The following is an 18,736-nucleotide window of genomic DNA, read 5'->3' on the forward strand; positions in this document are numbered from 1 at the left end:
CATGAACAGAGGCAGGGAATTAGTTACGGACGGCACAACAGCGCTCTCCCCAGCACGTACAAAGCGCAAATCGATGCTGTCTGTCTGTGAAAAACAAAAAAACACATTTATTTGAACAACCAAGAAAAAAATTGCAATTTATTAAGATTCAACAAAGCGTTGTACTTCGGAAAGCAACTTTCGGTGCATGTTCTTCAACGATCACATTCTATGAGGAAAAAACATTAAAAGCCACAAACTTGTTTTTTAATCTCAGAGTTACAGACATCTTTTAATTCAAAAGAAAAAGGTCAAAAAAAAAAAATCAACAAAACCCAAAAACAAACAAACAGAGTCTTTACTTCCATCCCCAATTTAAAATTCTCAGTTTTTCTACAGCTCAATGCGAAGCGGCAGCAGGAGAGCCGTCGGGTGCCCGCACGCACGCACGCACACACGCACGCACATATATTTGATATACACACGTGAGGGTATGTACATCGAATATATAGAACGCATGTAATGGCAATGAGATGCTAGTACTCTGAGGAAGGTTGGTTTCGCTAACACGACTCAGCTTGAGAAAACAAGTCTTGAACCCAGTTTGTGCATAGTTCATGATCCTCTATAAAACCAGCTTTTGTTGATCTGCAATTTTGCAGGACCTTCTTTTTTTGTTTTTTGTGGGTTTTTTGTTTTTTTTTTGTTTTTTGTTCTTTTTTTTGTTTTGTTTTGATAAAACCATTAAAAAGCTAATTAAAAAAAATGTAATGCACAAGTTTCCTGATCAAGCAGGCAGGGAGCACAATGTTCATATATTTTTAAACATACTTGAGGGTATGTTACTCCATTGTCTGTCTTTCTTGCAAAACAATCAAAACATTGATCATTTTTAAAACATAAAGCAATTTTTAATATATAAAGCACTCTTCAAACATCTATTTCTTTTGAGTCCGTTATTTGGTAAATATGTAACTGCTACACATTAGAGATTAGGTATTTTTCTTCTTTGTGTTTTTTTTTTCCTTTTTTCTTTTTTTTTATTTTTTTTTTTTTTTTGTTTGTTTGTTTTTTAATAACATCTTCAGTGCTAGGAGTTGGGTTACAAAATACATGAAATGGTGTGGAGCTGCCCCTCGGGAACCCTGGCTTTCCTGAGAGCGCGTCCGCATGTGCAAGACAGTGACCACAACGTCTCGTCACCTCGACGAAGGGGGACAATCGACAGTCCACAACGATGGCCGGAGGGAAGCGACGACACTGTTCAATCCCAGAGCTCTGAAGTAGCGTATCTGCATTCTGAAAATAGGTTTCTTTACCACGGAAGTCTCTTTTTTTTTCTTTTTTTTTCTTTTTTTTTTTTTTAAATTCCTTTTTAAAATTTTTTTATTTTAAAGTCTGAAGGAGAAAAAAAGGTCTGTAAACAGGTGGGAGCCCTGAGCACGGGCTCCTCCGAAAGCGGTCACCACCCACGTCCAAGTGCTTGTCTCCGTTCCTCCCGCGGAGCCGTCCGGTCTCCACGAGGATCTATGGCCACAGTTCTGCAACAGCTGTCTTCTCTCTCACTTTCTAGTCCACATGGAAACACGGTGCAATACTCTGGTAATTCTCTTGCATTAGTCCACAATAAAAAGCTGCTAAAGGTAGGTATACAGATTATTTCTCCAGAGATATACACTGTAATTTTTAAACGCAATAACAGAGTCCTTGAGTAAACATTTACACGTGAATTGTCACCGGCCCTGTCCTATGAATTCTCTTTCATGTATAGGATTAGCAAAAGGAAGGGCAGGGACACTCAGTGCAAAGTTAGAAGCTAGTAATAGTAACAAACGTTTGACCAATGCGCCAAAAAAAAAAGCATATACTGAATCAAAGGGAAAACCCACAGTTAAATCCCTCACACACAGAACACACAAACACAGAAAGTGCGCCCACACGCGCACACAACACACGCACACACGCTTCTATTTCCACACACACGCACACGCACACGCACATAGGCTGTGAACTCAGAAATGTTTCCTAGAGCCTGTTTCTGCGCACTGACGTCAGCCTGGAAGTGTAGAATTCGACGCGGCAAGTGTTCACATTTCCTTATTGGCCTGCTGGATTCAAGTATTTGCATGTTTGATATGTCTTTTTTTTTTTTTTTTTAACTTTTAAAAAATATTTTTTGGGATAAAAAAAATGGCATGAAAAAGTAATGAAACAAGGGTAATGTGCATAGGCGGACCCGTGGGAGCAGAGAGCAGGCCGCAGGCCGCCGCCTCCGCGCAGCTCGCCGGTCTGGGCCACCAGGCCCGCTGCGTGGAGCCCGTGCTCTGCGCCCAGTGATGGACACCAGCTCCCCCTGATTACGGGGTCCGCCTCTGGTAATGTGCATAATCGTCACAGGCTCGTTTTAAATAGGCTTTCTCGTCTCCCTCCCTCCCGCCCCCCCTTGATAAAATAACCCTTTCCAGCCCACAATCTGAAAAGTGCCCTTCATGATAGAACTATTCTAAGCAGCTTTTATACTTAAAAAATCAAAACGACAACACACCATACAAACGTAAGACAACACAAAATAAAAAGCTATGAGGAACATCCTGTCGTCAGCATGTGACACCGACCGAGCGCAGCCCGCACTGTCTCGTGAACAGTTCGCAAGGACTGCGGCCAGGGCTCGTCTTCAGTACTGGACAGAGGTACTCAAAGGGCTGCCAGGCTGCTCAGGTCACGCGGGGTCCTCAGCGCCGCCCGGACTGGAAAGGGTCAGCTTCTTCTTCCTAGTGCTGATGATTGTGGCGCCCATGGGGTCCTCTTGGTCCTAGATGGACTCCCCACTGAGAAGGTCGCCAGGAAGCAGAGTGTTCAGCGGGGTGGGGCTTCCGATGACCCGGCCGTCGTCACTGCTGGGCGGGCCCCACAGGCTGCTCGAGTACTGGGGGACCCCGCCCCATAGCAGGTCACTGCTTCCTTTGCCGGCCAGACACGGGGCACTCCAGTGGCCAGCGTCACTGCGCACCAGGCCGTGGGAGCTGCCCGAGGCGCCCAGGCGCGTCTGGCCGGTCCCCGTGCTGGACTGCCAGCTGGAGGTGGGTGGCAGCGCTTGGCCTTGGGCCAAGAAACGGTTCACCTCTTCTTCGCCGGCAAACTCGGCCAAGATGGTAGTGTTTCCCAGAACACACCTAAAAGAGCAGGACGGCAACAAAATTAAGAGCCGGTTTTTTGGGAGATAAAAAATTTGACAGGGCTTCGGCTAGACTAAGAAAAAGCCAGAAGACTCCAATAAACACCATCACGACTGGAGGAGGAGACAGGACTGCCTGACACCACAGAAGTACAGAGCGTCCTGAGAACTCTAGGGAGGGTTCTGCGCCGACGCTCTGGACAACCTAGAGGAAATGGACAAGTCCCTAGAAACAGATGACCGTGACCTACCCAGACTGAATCATGGAGACACAGAAAATCTGAACAGACCAGTAACGAGTAAGGAGACTGCATCAGTGACCACAAACCTCCCAGCAAGGAAAAGCCCATGACCACGTGATCTCACTGGTGAATTCTACCAAACATTTACATGAGAATTAACACCAATTCTTCTCAAACTCTTCAAAACGCGGGAGAGGAGGAAACACTCCTGAACTCTTTTATGAGGCCCATGATATCCTGCTACCAAAGCTAGATCAGGACACAAGACAACTACAGCCCGACATCCCTGATGAACACCGTGGAAACATTCTCAACAAAGTATGAAGCAAACCGAATTCAACCACACATAAAAAGGACTACACATCCACAGTTAAGTGGGATTTATTCCTAAAATGCAAGGATGGTTCAACACACACAGATCACAAAGTGTGACACAGCACACGGATGGAGGAAAGATCCAAGTCCTCCTGTCTCAGTAGATGCTGTGACAGTGTTTGACAAAACACTCGACTTTTCATGCTAAAGAGCCTCCACGAATGGGACAGGAGGAGCGCGGCGCCGGGTCAGCGAGGCCGCCCATACGCGATGTGCACACGGCTAACATCACACTCGACGGCGAGAGGTTGAAAGCGTTTTCTCTAAGGTCAGGAACAAGGCAAGCATGCCTGCTCTTGCCATCTCTACTCCACACCCCACCCAGGAGTCCTTAGCCACAGCGATCAGGCAAGACAAAGAAATAAAAGGCATCCAAATCGGAAAGGAAGAACTGAAACGGTCACTATTTGCAGAGGACGTGATCTTCTACAGAGAAAACCCTAAAGACCTAACCAAAAACACAGCCGGAAGTGATCAGTGAGTTCAGTAAAGTTTGCAGGATATGCAACAAACATATGAAAAACAGCTGTATTTCTATGTACTAACAATGAAATATCTGAAGAAAAAAAAACCTCATTCATGACAGCATTAAAAAACAACAAAAAAACCCCCCTTAGGGATAAATTTGACCAGGAAGTGAAAACTTTATACAATGAAAACTAAAAGACAAGGGGCGCCTGGGTGGCTCAGTGGGTTGAGCTTCTGCCTTCGGCTCAGGTCATGATCTCAGGGTCCTGGGATCGAGCCCCGCATCGGGCTCTCTGCTCAGCAGGGAGCCTGCTCCCCGCCCCCGCCCTGCCTGCTGCTCTGCCTACTTGTGATCCCTCTGTCAAATAAATAAAATCTTTAAAAACAAACAAACAAACAAAAAACTAAAAGACCTAATTGAAAGAGACTGAAGAAGATAAAATGAGAGGCCATCCAGGCAACTCAAAGCCATCTCTGGGTTCCATGTAACATCTATAAAAACCCCAGCGGCGTTCTTCACAGACATTCGTAAGGAGCCACAAAAGACTCCAAACAGCCCCAGTGATTCTGAGAAAGAACAAAGCTGGAGGTATCACACTTGCTCATTTCAAACTGTACTCCAGAGCCTTAGGAGTCAAAACAGTACGGTTCTGGCAAAAAACCGCAGGTGCACAGAGCAGTGGAAAAGAACAGAGAGCCCAGAAACAGAGCCCCATGGAGACAACTGATTTGTACTTGACAAGGGCACCAGAGCACTCAATGGGGAAAGGACAGTCTCTCCACAAATTTGCTGGAAAAGCTGGAGAAGCACGTGGGGAATAGTGACCGGTGGACGTCTGTCTCCCATCACCCACAAAAGTCAATGAGAAATGGATTAAAGACGTAAACATAACATCTGGAACCATAAAACTCCTGGAAGAAAACAGGGGAAGAGCTCCTTGACACTGGTCTTGGCAATGGTTTTTTGATAGGACACTGAAAGCACATGGCCGCCTGTCTGGCTCAGTTGGAAGAGCATGTGGCTCTGGATCTCGCGGTTGTGAGCTGGAATCCTGCGTTGTGCACAGAGATTACTTAAGTAAATAAAACTTTAAAAAAAAAAAAGCACAAGCAATAAAAGAAAAAAATAAGTAGATCTACATCAAACTAGAAACCTCCTGCACAGTAAAGGAAACTGTCCATATAATGAAAAGACAACCTATGGAATGGAGAAAAATATTCACAAAGTGTTTACTTGATAAGGGGTTAATTTTCAAAATATATAGACAATCATGTAACTCAGTGACGACAACAACAAAAGCCCCAAAATCTGACTAAAAGATGAGCAGAGGAACTAAACAGACATTTTTCCGAAGAACACATACAGATGGCCAAGAGGTGTGTGAAAAGATGCTCGGTGTCACTGGGCGTCACTGGGTGTCAGGGAAATGCAAATCGAAACCCAATGAGACCTCGCCGCACCCGTTAGAACGGCTCGACTCCCGAAGACAAAACGTAACAAATGTTGGGGAGGGTGTGGAGAAGAGAACCCTTGCTCACGGCTGAGGGGAATGGAAAGTAGTTCAGCCACTCGGGAGGTTCCCCAGAAAATTAAAACAGAACCACCGTGGGACCCAGCTATCCCACGGCTCCAAGGCTGTCACTGAGTCCACCCCCTGACACAGCTTAGCAAGGGCGTCCTGTGAACAGCGCCGGGGTGGGGGGGGGGGACTGGAAGGTGGGTCTCATGCCTGGTGGAGACAGCGGCTTCCTTGTGGCACCGTACTTTATGTACATACTCTTAGGACGCCTGTCCCTACTGGGGCGCAGGGCCACGGCGACTCCACAGCAGAAGAAACACGTTTCACAAGACACCTGCTACGGCTTGAATCCTGGCCCCCCAATTACCCACATGGAAGTTCTAGCCCCTGCCACCTCAGCTGTGCCTGTACTTGGAGATGGGTCTGCAAGAGGTCATGGAAATAAAATGAGACCATCAATGAACACTAATCCACAATGACCTGTGTCCTTCTGAGAAGGGAAGTTGGGACACACGCATCCTCAACTGAGAGGCGACCATGTGAGGACCCAGGGAGAGGGCAGCCTCCTGCAGGCCAAGGACAGGAGCCCTGGAAGGAACCGACCCCACCAACACGTTGGTGCCTCCAGAACTGAGAGGTAATGAGTGTCTGTGCCTGTAGTGCTTTCTCACGGCAGCCCAGGACGCTCCCAGGGAGCCCGAACCCAGCGCCACCGCGGGGACAGCCGACAGCGACCAGGACACGCACATGTGCAGGGACTTCTGGGCCTTGGCGGCTTCGTCCTTGGAGCTGTATCGGACCACGGCGTTGCCTTGAGTCAGGTTCAGGTGGAAGGTGACGAGAGGCCCGTGCTGCAAACACAGCGTCCGCAGGGTGGAGCCGTCGATCTGATTGAGGAAGCAAAGGGGGCGGTAATGAGCTTCCCGAGACTTCTTCCACGACATTCTTCAAAGAAAATGTATATGGCCCGGGAGTACTAACCCCTGGGCAAAGGTCTGTCTCTAAAAGGGCTCAGCATGCATGACTTCATGATTTTAACCTTTTACACCTTGTCATTTACTATGAACTTTTAAATCCTGGGTGTTTCAGTTACATCCCGTGAATTCCGTCAATCAGGAGAAAGAAAAGACCCCATTTTGGTTGTGGCCTCCCACCCACCCAGCCGGGGCCCATCACACAGAGCCCACAGTTCGTGGCAGCCCTGCGGCCCCTGATCCCAGGAAAGGGGAACACAGGACAAATGACTCTTCGGTGGGTAAAATTAAAGGCAAGCGACTCTGTTTAAAAGCCTCAAAAGAGTAAAAAGCAAACAGTTCCCCCAGAACATGGAGGCTGTCTGCCCGCACTGCCCTTGCCGTCTTTGGGCCCGAGTGAGGGTCCCCGGCGCAGAGGCCGGCATGCATCGGGAGTGGCGGGAACACTCTGGGGACCGGGCCGGCTGCTCGGTGACTTGTACCCGTACCTGGGGCGTGAGGTTGCGGAGAACGAGCCAGCTGCTTGTCCGTCCTGAGGTGTCGGTGCTCCAGGCGGAACCTGCACGAGCCAGGGACAGCCCCGTCAGCACGGCCTCGAGGCTTCCTGCCCCACGTGTGGCGGCACACGGCACACGCCACCACTGCGCGCTCTAAGCCTTTCTCAACCTTTGAAAACCCACATTCTCTTTTTGGTCTGATGAACCCAGCTCCGCAACTCCTGCCGGCGCCCTGGGGGCCAGACGACGGGTGGACGATGGCAGAAGCGCCTGTCCGCTCCCGAGGATCCGCCGTCTAAGGCGCTCGGGCTAACACAGCAGAGCCCCGGGGCCGCCAGGACGGGTGCGAAGCAGATCGCGAGCGCGGTGCCGCTGGTTCCATCTCTGCTTTCTGGGCTCCACGGCCGCAGCTCGGCGGAGGGCCCCGGGGGCGGCTGGCAGAACGGCGGAGCCAGGATGCGGGCCCGATTCGTACGAGGGGCTTGGTTTGGGTTCTGGCCTGAAAAGCCCTTTGCTCCAGGGAAATGTTGTGGAGAAGCACGTATCAAAGGCCGAAGCACCTTCTGTAAGGGCCCAGCATGGCCCCTGGAAGGGTGCTGTGGCGGCCGGGCCGGCCTGCCTCTGGGCGGACCTGCCGGACCCTGGGGCCCCGGGCGGAGGCTGGAAACCACAGCGGCCGAGGCACTCTGCCCACACGCTGCCCCGAGAATCTGGGGCCCCTCCTAGGCTCTCCAGGTTCTAGGGGTGGGGAGCAGTCCTTCCCAAGGAGCCAGAGGACAAGATGACGGGCACACTCACGCTCTGAAGGGTCAGCGGAGCAGGCCTGGAGGCCCCGCGCGCCCCCCCCCTGGCCCGCCCGCACACCGAGCGCCCGGACTCGTACCCGAGGAGTAAGAGCTGGTCCAGCCGAGGGGACTGGCTCCCCAGGTGGAGGAAGGCTTGGGATTGGCTAACCCTGGAGGCGGCCTTGTAGGGGCAGCAGTGCTTCTGGGCACCTTCCACAGCTCGTGAGACAGAGAGGCTTGTGTGTGGGAGGCAGGGCCGGAGGACCACGTCGATTTGATGTCTGACAGTTTACCTAGAAAGGCAGGGAGACAGAGCACAGGGGTTCTGGAGATCGGAAGAAGTCACTGCAGTGTGTGGAGAAGCGTGCAAGGCGCTCTCCGGCACCAGCAAACCATGGGGATGGACAGGAAACGCCGAGGAAAGCGCCCCCATGCGAGAACACGGGGGTGTGTGCGCTCTTGAATTCCTGCCTAAAGACTGACCACCGGCCTGTGCCCAGTGCCCCGGGGAGGCCTCGCCAGGAGGCTGATGCTGAATTTGCTGACTGTGCCAGAACTAAGTTTGCCGCTGAGGAAACAGCATTTTTGCAGTTCGAGGTTAAAATGAACCACTGACCTCTTCTATTGGGATAAGCTTATACTGGAACACGTTAATCGAGGACAAAAGCCTAATGTGTAGATCCTTTACACCATTCCATTCCGTTAGCGACCAGTCCCTTTTCAAGGCAATGCCCCCTGACACCCCACAGCTTTGAGATGAGCCTGCCGGGCCGCACGGTGGAAACAAACGGGTGCGGCCCAGCAGCTGGGGGCTGAGTGTTTGGCATCTTAGTACCTCCACGGGGCGCAGAGTGTCTGAAGGCTCTTTGGGAGGAAAAATCCCAACTGATAATGACTCCGAACGCCAGCTTCTCTTGACGCAGGCCTCAGCTGGGAGGTGCGCACACCTGGACGTCTGCCAGGCCCGCCTCCCCTGCCCAGCATGACCGGACAGGAAGTGCTGGCGACAGAGTGGCCACTGACACGGTGGTCCTAGCGTAGCACTGCAGCGACCAGGCCAACACACAGACCCTGGTGGAGCTCCCCTCCACCCCTAGCCACCAGGGCTTCACACAAACGCACGCTAATCTTAGCGAAGGTGTCAGTGGTCGGAAAAGCAAAAATGCTACAAAAACGGCTGGAGATGCAGGGAAATGATTAGGCTCTGCCCCTTCTCTTCAGCTACATGATCACAGAAGTATTAAAGGTCTACATACGTCTCCTCTGTAAACATCAGGAAGAATAAACAGAAGGAAGGACACAGTCCAGAAACTGTTTTCAGTAAGATGCTAAACTGCATGTTGAGCCGCTACATTCGCACCTGAGACCGCGTGTTAACACACTGGGGTCAAAATAAAATGATAAACTGACTGCGGAGAGGGAAGGAAAAGGGTGCTGTACCGTATCAGAACGGCTTTCTTCCCTAGGTACTGGCGTTAGAGGGATTCCTACGGCATCCTCACACTGATTCAAAAAGGTCTGAATGACAAGATCTGAAGGAATACAGAAATATATTTGAAGAAGTCTGTAAACAACATTCCTTCTTTAAGACTTCGGTCTACTTACACACCTGACACACATCTTGTTAGCGTCTGGGCCTGCATCTCTTTATATCCTTGTCTTAAAATTTTTTGGTTCAGATTCCCCTGAAGTTTTTATGACAAACACTTCTCAATTCTCCTCTAAGCCTAAACAAAATGTCTTACTTCAAAAACTTCTAAAAGCCTAGGGTAACAGAGAAGGTAACAGGCAGGAAGCGGCCACACTTTCTGGGACCTACTCATCTTCCTCATCGACTTCCCAGTGGGGGCCGCCTGCACGCGCTGCACCCTTGTGCCCCCCTCATGCTGCAGCCACGGGGGAGGGGACGAGAGGGGAGCAGGTCCGTGGAAGCAGATGTGCCCTGGCCTATAGCCACGTGCCCTTCACGACCACCCCGCAGAGGCAATGTCCCCATTCCTGCTGTACACGGCAGGGGGCAGGGGTGCCCAGGCCCACTCTCCATCACACCGCACGGCCCCCCAGCTCCGGGGCGAGTGGGCAGGCGTCAGGAGAAGCCAGTGCGTACCTGCAATGCTGGGCGCGGGCGCGATGCTGCTGAAAGAGCGACCGTAGCCGGAGGCACTGAGCGGCCAGGCACTCGAGGAAGGCAGCGCGGCACTCTGAGATGATGGTGGGGAGGACCCTGCGGAAGCACACACAGCGCTGAGAGAGGCGGGTGGCGGCCGCTGGGGCAGCCCTGAGCCCGGCAGTGTGACCGTGCCACCCACCGAGAGGGAGGCTGCTCCAAAGGGGCTGGTTGTGGCCAGGGAGTTGACCATATAGGTGTGACATGGTCAGGGCCATGGCCAGGGCAGACAGACCCTTGGATCCCAGGGCCCAGGAGGCAGTGGCAGCCTCTCAGGGGCTGGGTCTCCAGACACGGGAGAAGAGGGTTGGTGGCAGAATGCCAAGAATGCCGCCCAGAACGTGAACTTATTGCGCTGACTCCCTCCCACGTAGGCGAAAACTCACAGTACAGGGCACTCCCCATCTTTTCACACCTCAAACAACATCCACAGAATCACAAAACCAAGAAACTCTAAGCTTTTGTTATATATTTTACCATAGAAAGACCAGCACTTCATTCTGACTCAGAATGTCTCAGGTGTCCACTAGGTCCTGTCTGAGCCTCTCCCTGGCGACACAGGCATGAGGCAGAGCCTCATGTGGGGAACTGGAGGACTGTTCCCCCAACCACAGTCCCCTCCTGTGAGAACACTTCCTAGTGCCCCGGGAGGGAGGCTGTTGGGGGGGGTGGCCGCCCCTGTGCAGCTCCCTGCTGTCCGGCGGCTCCATGCCACCCTCCCCCAGGCTTCTCCGACAGCAGGAAGGTGCAGAACAAGAAGGCTGAAGCAGTGCTGACGGTCTGGGTCAGAGCAGAACAGAAGCTGAGCTCCTCTGATTCAGAAAGTTACTCCACCAGTGTGTGGAAGCTGGTGGGGTGGGGACATGAGCATGTGACAGTCTGCTTGTCACATTTACTTCCACAAACAGAATCTCACAAGACATGGAAGCCAGATGCAGGGGCCCACCTGGGCTGGTGCGCTGACCAACGCCAGGGGTATATGCTTCACAGAGATGACCAGGCACGGGGCACCTCGCAGACTTGTGCAGTGTGCAACCTGCACAGCTGTCTACAGCTGCCCTACTGTGATTAACCTCTTTAGAATGAGGGCACGAAAACTCACGAACATTAAAACTGACTTGTAATCTGCAGGTTATTATCAAATAAGAACTTAATGTCAATGGCAGTAAATGAAAAACAAAGATGCAAATTAGAAAGCAACACCTAGTATAGTTGATACTCAACAGAAGAAAATAGAGAATTACATATGAAAACATGTAAAATAAGTCAGTATCAAGAGGTTAATAGCTATTCTCCCTGTTTTCCGTCTAGGGCATGTTTTTTCAATTTTCATTCTCTCTGGACTTTAGGTCAAGCTGTTTAGTCAAAACTACAATAGCTGGGAGGGGAGGTGCCCAGTGGGTTCAGTCGGTGAAACATGAGACTCTTGATCTTGGGGTTGTGGGTTCAAGCCCCATGCTGGCTGCAGAGAGGACTCAAAAATTAAAAAAACAAACAAACCAACAAAAAAACTGGGGCGCTTGGCTGGCTCAGTCCAGGGAGCACGTGACTCTTGATCTCCGGGTCATGAGCTCAAGCCCCACGTTGGGTGTGGGGCCTACTTCAAAAAACAAAAACAAAAAACAACCAAAAACAAACTATAAAAAAGTATGATGGCATTTGTGGCTCGGTCCCTGAGCAAGGCCAGCCACAGGGGCTGCCTGGAAGCCGATGGTGTGTGGGGAGCAGCACACAGCTCTCTGGAGAAAGGTGGGGGCGAGGTCCGGCCTCTGCAGCTTGGCTGTGCTGGTCCTGGGGCAGTGGCATGATCACGTGCCCAGGGCTACATAAAGAGAAGCTCTGTATGTTCTCCTTCTCCCAAACACAAGCCACGAGGGCACAGGAGCAGAGGAGCAAGGGCTCCCCAGGGCTTGCAGGAGGGGCCTGGCAGGAGCTGTCCAAGACCGGCCCGACAGCCCCCCAGTCACACGACATCACATGAAGCTTCGAGGCGCCCAGGTTGGATGGATGCCGGCCTCTTTGCCCTGGCGCCGGAGAGCCCGCTTGCTCATCTGATCCCGACGCAGGGCCGCTGTCACTTCTAGATGGCCTTCCGCCTGTTCTGCCTCAGCCGCCCCGCATGGGAGGACGGCCGCTAGGTCCCGCCCACAGAATTCACCTCCTTCTCCACGCCACCTCCGTCCCGTCACAGCACACTTGTGCAAACATGGAGGTCACTGCAATGCTCCAGAGGCCACTCGGGGGCCAAGGGACCACTGGAGGACCCACGGGGCACTGGCACGAAGCTCTGTGCGGCGCCGAGCAACCTGACACTTTCCGAGGTCTCTCAGTACCCAGGTCAGGGCTGCCCCTTCACACCTGCCCACAGTCCTCAAAATCCACTGACGGAGAGTCGTCCCAGGACACAACCCTCCTGCCACACTCAGGGCGACACGCACTGAGGGCCGAGTTGGACTTCTGGCTGGTGCCAGTCCAAATACCCAAGTGGCTTTACTGGGGACGAGCATCCACGGCTGCCCTGCTATTCCCTCCCACTCTCCGGACGCCAGTGCTGCCACCGTATCAGCGGCGCCCTCTTGGCATCGCGCCTGAGAGCTGCACAGACGCTTCCAAGGGCCCAGCCAGCTGCTCCCTGCCACCCCCTGGAAGCTTGAGTCTGACACAGAGAGCACCCAGAACTAGCACCCCGAGCTGCGCCCGGAACACAGCGCTGGGGGCGGATTTCAGTCTTTCTATCAGACTTTGTGGAAGGAAACAGACTGAGGTGGAAAAGGAAGGGGTCGATTCGCCTGTAGTGTAAACAGATTTCAGGTGGGAGCTTTTTCTGAGCAGCTGCATGGGCAGTCTCGGGATCTTACAGCACAGCGGTCAGAAACGATGTGGTACTAAGCCAGGAAATCAATCTCCATTTCACCATCAGCACTACCCCCATATGGTGAGAAGCGCCTACAGGTGTGTGTCACAGCGTCCCTGCCCCACAGCCTGCACGCCACCCCGGTGCCCCCAGATGTGCATGGGAGGCCCTCTGTGCCGGGCTGCCGGTGGCCGCTCTCCTCACCTCCACTCTTGAGGAGGTAGCGGTTGACATCCTGGATGGTGGTATTGATAGTGGGCCCGGTGGGGACACTTCCAGGAGTGACATCGGGGTCGTTCTCGGGGTCTATATTCTGAAGTCCTTTCCATGGAACTCCAGGATGGAATTCTAGAAAATGCCGAACAAAATGGAAATCAGAACACGAGTACTATAATATCTTCACATTCCTTCATGGTAATTTATGAAAATTCTTATGATCTGCTAGTTACAATGGGAGACCCATCCTACACTTTCAGGAAATCATCAATCCTCTGGCACGAGAAGCAGGGATCACAGCTGCCACATCGACAGTGTTCAGACAGTGTGGAGTCTAGAACAGTCTGGCCAGATGCAACATAGCATCCATGCTCCTTCCACTCCTCTCACTGAACCAAGGGACTACAGGAAGGTGCCGGGAGCTAACCACTTCCCAAATCTGCGTGACAAAAGGATTTCCAGTGGAAAAGCCATAGCTGTGGGGTTCCTGTTTCCAGGACTCCTAGCTCAGGTCCCGGCTTCTCCCGAGCCGAAGCGCTCTCCTCGGGCTTGGGGCAGTTCTGACCTGCGGCTGGGCAGACGTGTTGCACGCTCTCACCTGGGGGCCAGTTGATGCTGGAGCCGTTGGAGATTTTATCACTGTCAGATTTGGCACGTGACCAGCTATGGGGAACAGCTACAGGAGGACTGGCTGGTGACTCACTGTTCGGGATTAAGTCATACCGGCCATAGGAGTCGTCAATGGAGGACTTCGCTGGAGGCCCGATGCTTAGACCTCCAGGGATAGCACCTATGGGGACAGCGGGAGACAAAGAGCTGAGTGAACAGGGGAGCCCCTGAGCCCTCACTTCTAAGCACCAGGCCCTGCCCCTTCCAGACATACACGAACTATCACACTTAGTTTGTCCTGTACTCGCTAAGGATAAGTGACTACTTTGGTGAGTCCCAACTTTGTCTGTAAAGACTGAAATTTTTTATTCTTTAAAGATTTTATTTTATTTATTTTTTTTTTTTTAAAGATTTTATTTTTAAGTGCTCTCTACCCCAACGTGGGGCTCAAACTCACAACTCTGAGACCCCGAGTCACACGCTCCAGCGACGGAGCCAGCCAGGCACCCTAAGACCAAAACTCCTTCAGAACCATTTTAGTTTGTCAAGTGGGAAATCGTGGCAAAACACAAACCCATACCATTGAAAGCGGGCTTGCGCCTTTCTGGGGCCCAGCTTCTGAGTCTCTGCTTAGCGACGGACTCTGTGGTTGTGTGCGTCCTGCTCTCCCTCCCTCTGGAAGGACCTCTGGGCATGTGACCGCTGGGCCCTTATCATCTTCTGGAGTGGACCGGCCCACCACGGGCGACCACGCTCTCCTGCCACGGAAAGTGCCCAGGTAGCCCGTGATGATTCTCTTGTAGAATTAACAGTTAGGAAAAATTTTATTTTTCCTTTTAGAATCAAGAGAGAATCATAAAGCTATGATATTTCCTCTGCTATTCGTGCTGTGAGGAAACAGGGAGCTAGTCAAGCTTGCTAGCGGGGTTGCTGCCTTCAGGTATCAGCACTTCTGCTTCTTCCTTTTTTCTACGCATTTGCTTTTCTATTGTGTTTTATCATTTTATTGAAAAAAATTTCCTCTCAGTAGACCAATTTTTTGTGGAAGAATACACATAGAAACTAAAAAATCTGCAGGCCACGACCAACATTCTTTGCTGCTCTGGGGCACGTTCAACTCCTTCCGGGTTTGTAGCAAAGATCCGGAGGCTGCGGTTTTGGGGGCTTTAACTGTGGACTAGCTGGGATCTCACACGCTCTGGGGTAGAATGGAAGGGTCCATTCTACCGGAATTCTTAGACAAGAGCTGCAGTGTGTGTAGTAACACGAGCATGTCTACAACCGGACCGTCGGCCCGCGCGGCAGGAGCGACCGGACCCCAGGCACCCCGGCTCAGACATACCATGCTTGCTGGGGTTCTGATCGAGGGGAGAAGCAGCACCGGGTAAGTTGTCCATCGGGTTGGGGTGTGTCCACTGAGGGAGGCGTGACTGGGACTGAGACGGGTCCTTTACCGACAAACCACCAGTCATGTCCATGCTGTTGACATTCATGTTTGGGTTCAGTCCAGCTAAAGATAAAAATGCTATTAGGATATGCCTGCTCTTCCTCAAAATTTTATTACATTCCAAAGCTCTCCTGGAGAATCAATCCAAGTCTTAACTCACGGCCACATACTGAACTCTAACTTTTAATGCTCATAGAAAGAAAAGCTTTTTGTTTTTTTAACAACACATATTTCCAGGGTATTATTCCCGAATTAAGGTGAAATGGCAACAAATATTCTCTGGTTAAGACCAACGACGCTCTTCATTTCGGTTGTCTCAGAGCAAAACACGGTCCTGCTGCTCCTCAGCACGCACAGGAAGACAGGGCAAGTCCAGACAATTAGGAAAATCTTTTCTGATCTTAGGACACCTTAGGGAAACTCAGCAGATGAACACAACTCCTTCGGAGTTCTGGACAGTGTTCTGAGGCACCAGTACAGGCTGGTGGGGGATCATTCACTTCCACCTCTAGTGATCTTACTTTACAAAAGTCTTCCGGAGTTTATAAATCAAATAACAAACTCCTTTTAAGGACAAGACCCATTGGAGGGCGTGGCAGGGTTGCCGTCTGCCCCTCGCTGGAACGACAGCCAATCCTGGCTTTTCCTTCTTACAGCTAAAACCACATGCGGCTGCATCTGGCCACACCGTGCCAGCTTACTCAAGGGCGAGAAGGACGAGAAAGACTGCCCAGTGGGGACACCAGTTATGAGAGGGACTGAACGCTCGGCTGGCAGAGAATAACGGGCAGGCGTGCACCCCAGGATTCACAGACCATCATCTTGGTACGTTGGTCAAAGTGCATCTCTATTCCTAAGCAGGGTACTGAACAGGTTTGTTCTTGACTTTAAATCTGCGTCTGCAAACTCCAATGCCTACATGGGCCAAGTGGCTGAGAAGTGGGCCCAGTGGGGATGTTGCTTGTCCCGCCTGAAGTGCCAGCGGCTGGTGTCAGCGTGTGACAGCCACATGGAAGGCAAACCCCACGAGCCATTTTATTTTATTTATTTATTAAATATATTTTTTTAAGATTTTATTTATTTGCTTGACAGAGATCACATGTAGGCAGAGAGGCAGGCACAGAGAGAGGAGGGAAGCAGGCCTTCCACTGAGCAGGGAGCCCAACCCGGGGCTCGATCCCAGGACCCCGAGATCATGACCCGAGCCACCCAGGTGCCCCACGGAGCCATTTTAAAAGAAGCCAGAAGTTACTGTCATTTGAAGATTTTTAAATGTTGGCAACACACACACACACACACACACACACACACACAACTTTGCAGACAAAACACAACACCTGTGCAGGTGAGGCGGCCAGCGGCTGCCTGTGTGAGGCTGGCACGGACAGCAATCTTCGCTTCCATTTTGCACTGACCTAGCTGGGTGAGGGGAACACAAGGCCGGGTTCCAGCCTGGCCTTCAAAGTTTTGGGCCTGCACCCAGCTTCCCCAGCATGCCCGCTCACCTGTGGACCCCCGCCATGAGTCGGCACGACCACCCAGGGCACACCCTGTCCAGCCAGGCTCTGGTCACCGAGGCCCTGCTCATCTGAGATCCGAGTTCAGCCCCTAGTGCGGGTCTTTCCTTCTCCACTCAAGGTGAGCACGAGCTCTCCCCTCCCTGTAGCACTACCTGCGGAGGCTATTTTTCATTATTCTACACCTGGTCTTCCCATGTGGATGACCGTTCCAGCAGTCAAGAGACAGCAACGCAAGGAGACACTGCGTGGGAAGGAAGGTGGGCGGGGCTACAACCACTGACGAAAAATGCCAAGAACCAAGCAGAGAGGCCATCTTACAGGCTACGTTTCTTATACTGGATTAGATACTTCTTTTTCTCCTACAATTTTTATTTGTCAGAGAGAAAGAGAGAGAGAGAAAGAGCACACAAGCAGGGGGCGCAGCAGAGGCGGAGGGAGACGCGGACCCCCGCTGAGTAGGGAGCCCGACGTGAGGCTTGATCCTAGGATGCTGGGATCAGGACCAGAGCTGAAGGCAGACACTTAACTGACTGAGCCACCAGGTGTGCCTGATTAGCTATTTCTTTTCTTTTTTTTTCTCTTGTATTTTATTTTTAGTAATCTCTACAGTCAGTGTGGGGCTTAAACTCACAACCCCGAGATCAGGAGTCATATGCTCTACCGACTGAGCCAGCCAGGCGTCCTACTATTTATTTTCAGTTAAGTTTGTAAGTTTAATGTGAGTATCATAAAATAGTATCAAAATTATTTTTCATCTAATTTTGAAGAGCCACTGTACTAATTCTTTCATTTGTGCTAAGGAAAAACCTTTAAGAATACAGATGATTGTACTCTACTCTCCAAAAACAGGGTGAGAGGCCAGATGCCTCTAGGAAGCTGCAGCGGAAGCACTGAGGGCACCAGATAATGGAATCTGTTTCTGAAAGGGCCTGAAACAAGACGTGCTCCGGTCTGGGTCATGTCTCACAGAGGGCCGGCGACACGCGGCACTGTCCTGCGAACTTCCTGTGTTATCTTACTTAATCTTTAAAGGACCCCAGGAGGTAAATATCCCCAGTTTAAATGGGGGAATTGAGACAGAGTCAGTCGGGCAAGTCATGCAAGGAAGTGCTGAGCCGGCCCGGGTAGAGCTGGGACTCGGCGTGGCGGGCCACCTCCCCAGCCAGGCCTCGGCCACCAGACTGTCCTCCCATGCGCACGTAAGGGCTGGGAGCATGGGGCCATGAGAAGGGGAGGGATGAGCACAGTTAGCACCCACCAGGTTCATATTAAGGACATACCACAGTGACCCCACGTCAAGGAGAACATGCTCATACGATGAGGATTTATGGCTCTTTTAGGGCAGCAACAAGGAGAGGGACCCCATCAGCCAGTAGCACACGCACTGTCATGCATCTGACCTTTGTTCTCTGGCTATGTCCTTCCTGGGTTACTAACTCCCTTTGTCCTGCAGCTTCACACGAACAGTCAGCTGGCAAAGAAGCTTGAGAGCTGCCGCCAGGCTCTGGACCCTACATCAAACTGTTTATAACCCGTTTACTGACATGTCCCTCCCTGGGACGCTTCCTTGATCCCGCCTGTGGTTACGGAACCTGTGCCCCTCCTGGCCGGTTTGCAGGACCTGGAGGGAAGCCCCGTGCCTTCTGCAGACCTGCGGGTTTCGTGGGCTGAGCATGCGTCCCACGGGTCAGGGGTCAACGCATACGTGCTGATTTGGCGGATCACACAAGCACCTTCTACACTGCAGGGCTTGGATGGGCCACCAGTGGTTTCCGAGAAGTACCTGGTTCGTAAAAATCTAAACACCTTTACCAGTAAAACCATCACAAGCTCGACCCTGCAGTTAGGCTGGGGGATGGCGGCCACTGAAGAGGAGGAAACCGGGAGCCGTACAAACGGAGGGAATTC

At 51.8% G+C, this 18,736-nt stretch overlaps 1 protein-coding gene across 7 annotated transcripts in view; it reads right to left on the reverse strand.

Annotated features, from left to right (window-relative positions):
* Window positions 1-110: 110 nt before the first annotated feature.
* The window catches only part of TNRC6C (trinucleotide repeat containing adaptor 6C), a 95,797-nt gene continuing 77,171 nt past the window's right edge, over window positions 111-18,736 (reverse strand). For 4 of the 7 annotated variants that reach the window (XM_032870502.1, XM_032870499.1, XM_032870504.1 and 1 more), the window contains 8 exons: window positions 15,204-15,371; window positions 13,851-14,042; window positions 13,241-13,384; window positions 10,123-10,239; window positions 8,114-8,308; window positions 7,222-7,292; window positions 6,507-6,646; window positions 2,792-3,152 (listed from right to left, as the gene is read on the reverse strand). In XM_032870502.1, coding sequence (XP_032726393.1) covers window positions 2,792-3,152; window positions 6,507-6,646; window positions 7,222-7,292; window positions 8,114-8,308; window positions 10,123-10,239; window positions 13,241-13,384; window positions 13,851-14,042; window positions 15,204-15,371 — 1,388 coding nt within the window. Of the gene's footprint in view, window positions 3,153-6,506; window positions 6,647-7,221; window positions 7,293-8,113; window positions 8,309-10,122; window positions 10,240-13,240; window positions 13,385-13,850; window positions 14,043-15,203; window positions 15,372-18,736 lie in introns of all 7 variants that reach the window. The other 3 variants (XM_032870501.1, XM_032870500.1, XM_032870498.1) reach the window with 2 other exon arrangements.

The sequence above is a fragment of the Lontra canadensis genome, unplaced genomic scaffold (genome assembly GCF_010015895.1).
Source record: "Lontra canadensis isolate GAN:19392208 unplaced genomic scaffold, GSC_riverotter_1.0 scaffold41, whole genome shotgun sequence".
Taxonomy (NCBI): Eukaryota; Metazoa; Chordata; class Mammalia; order Carnivora; family Mustelidae; genus Lontra; species Lontra canadensis.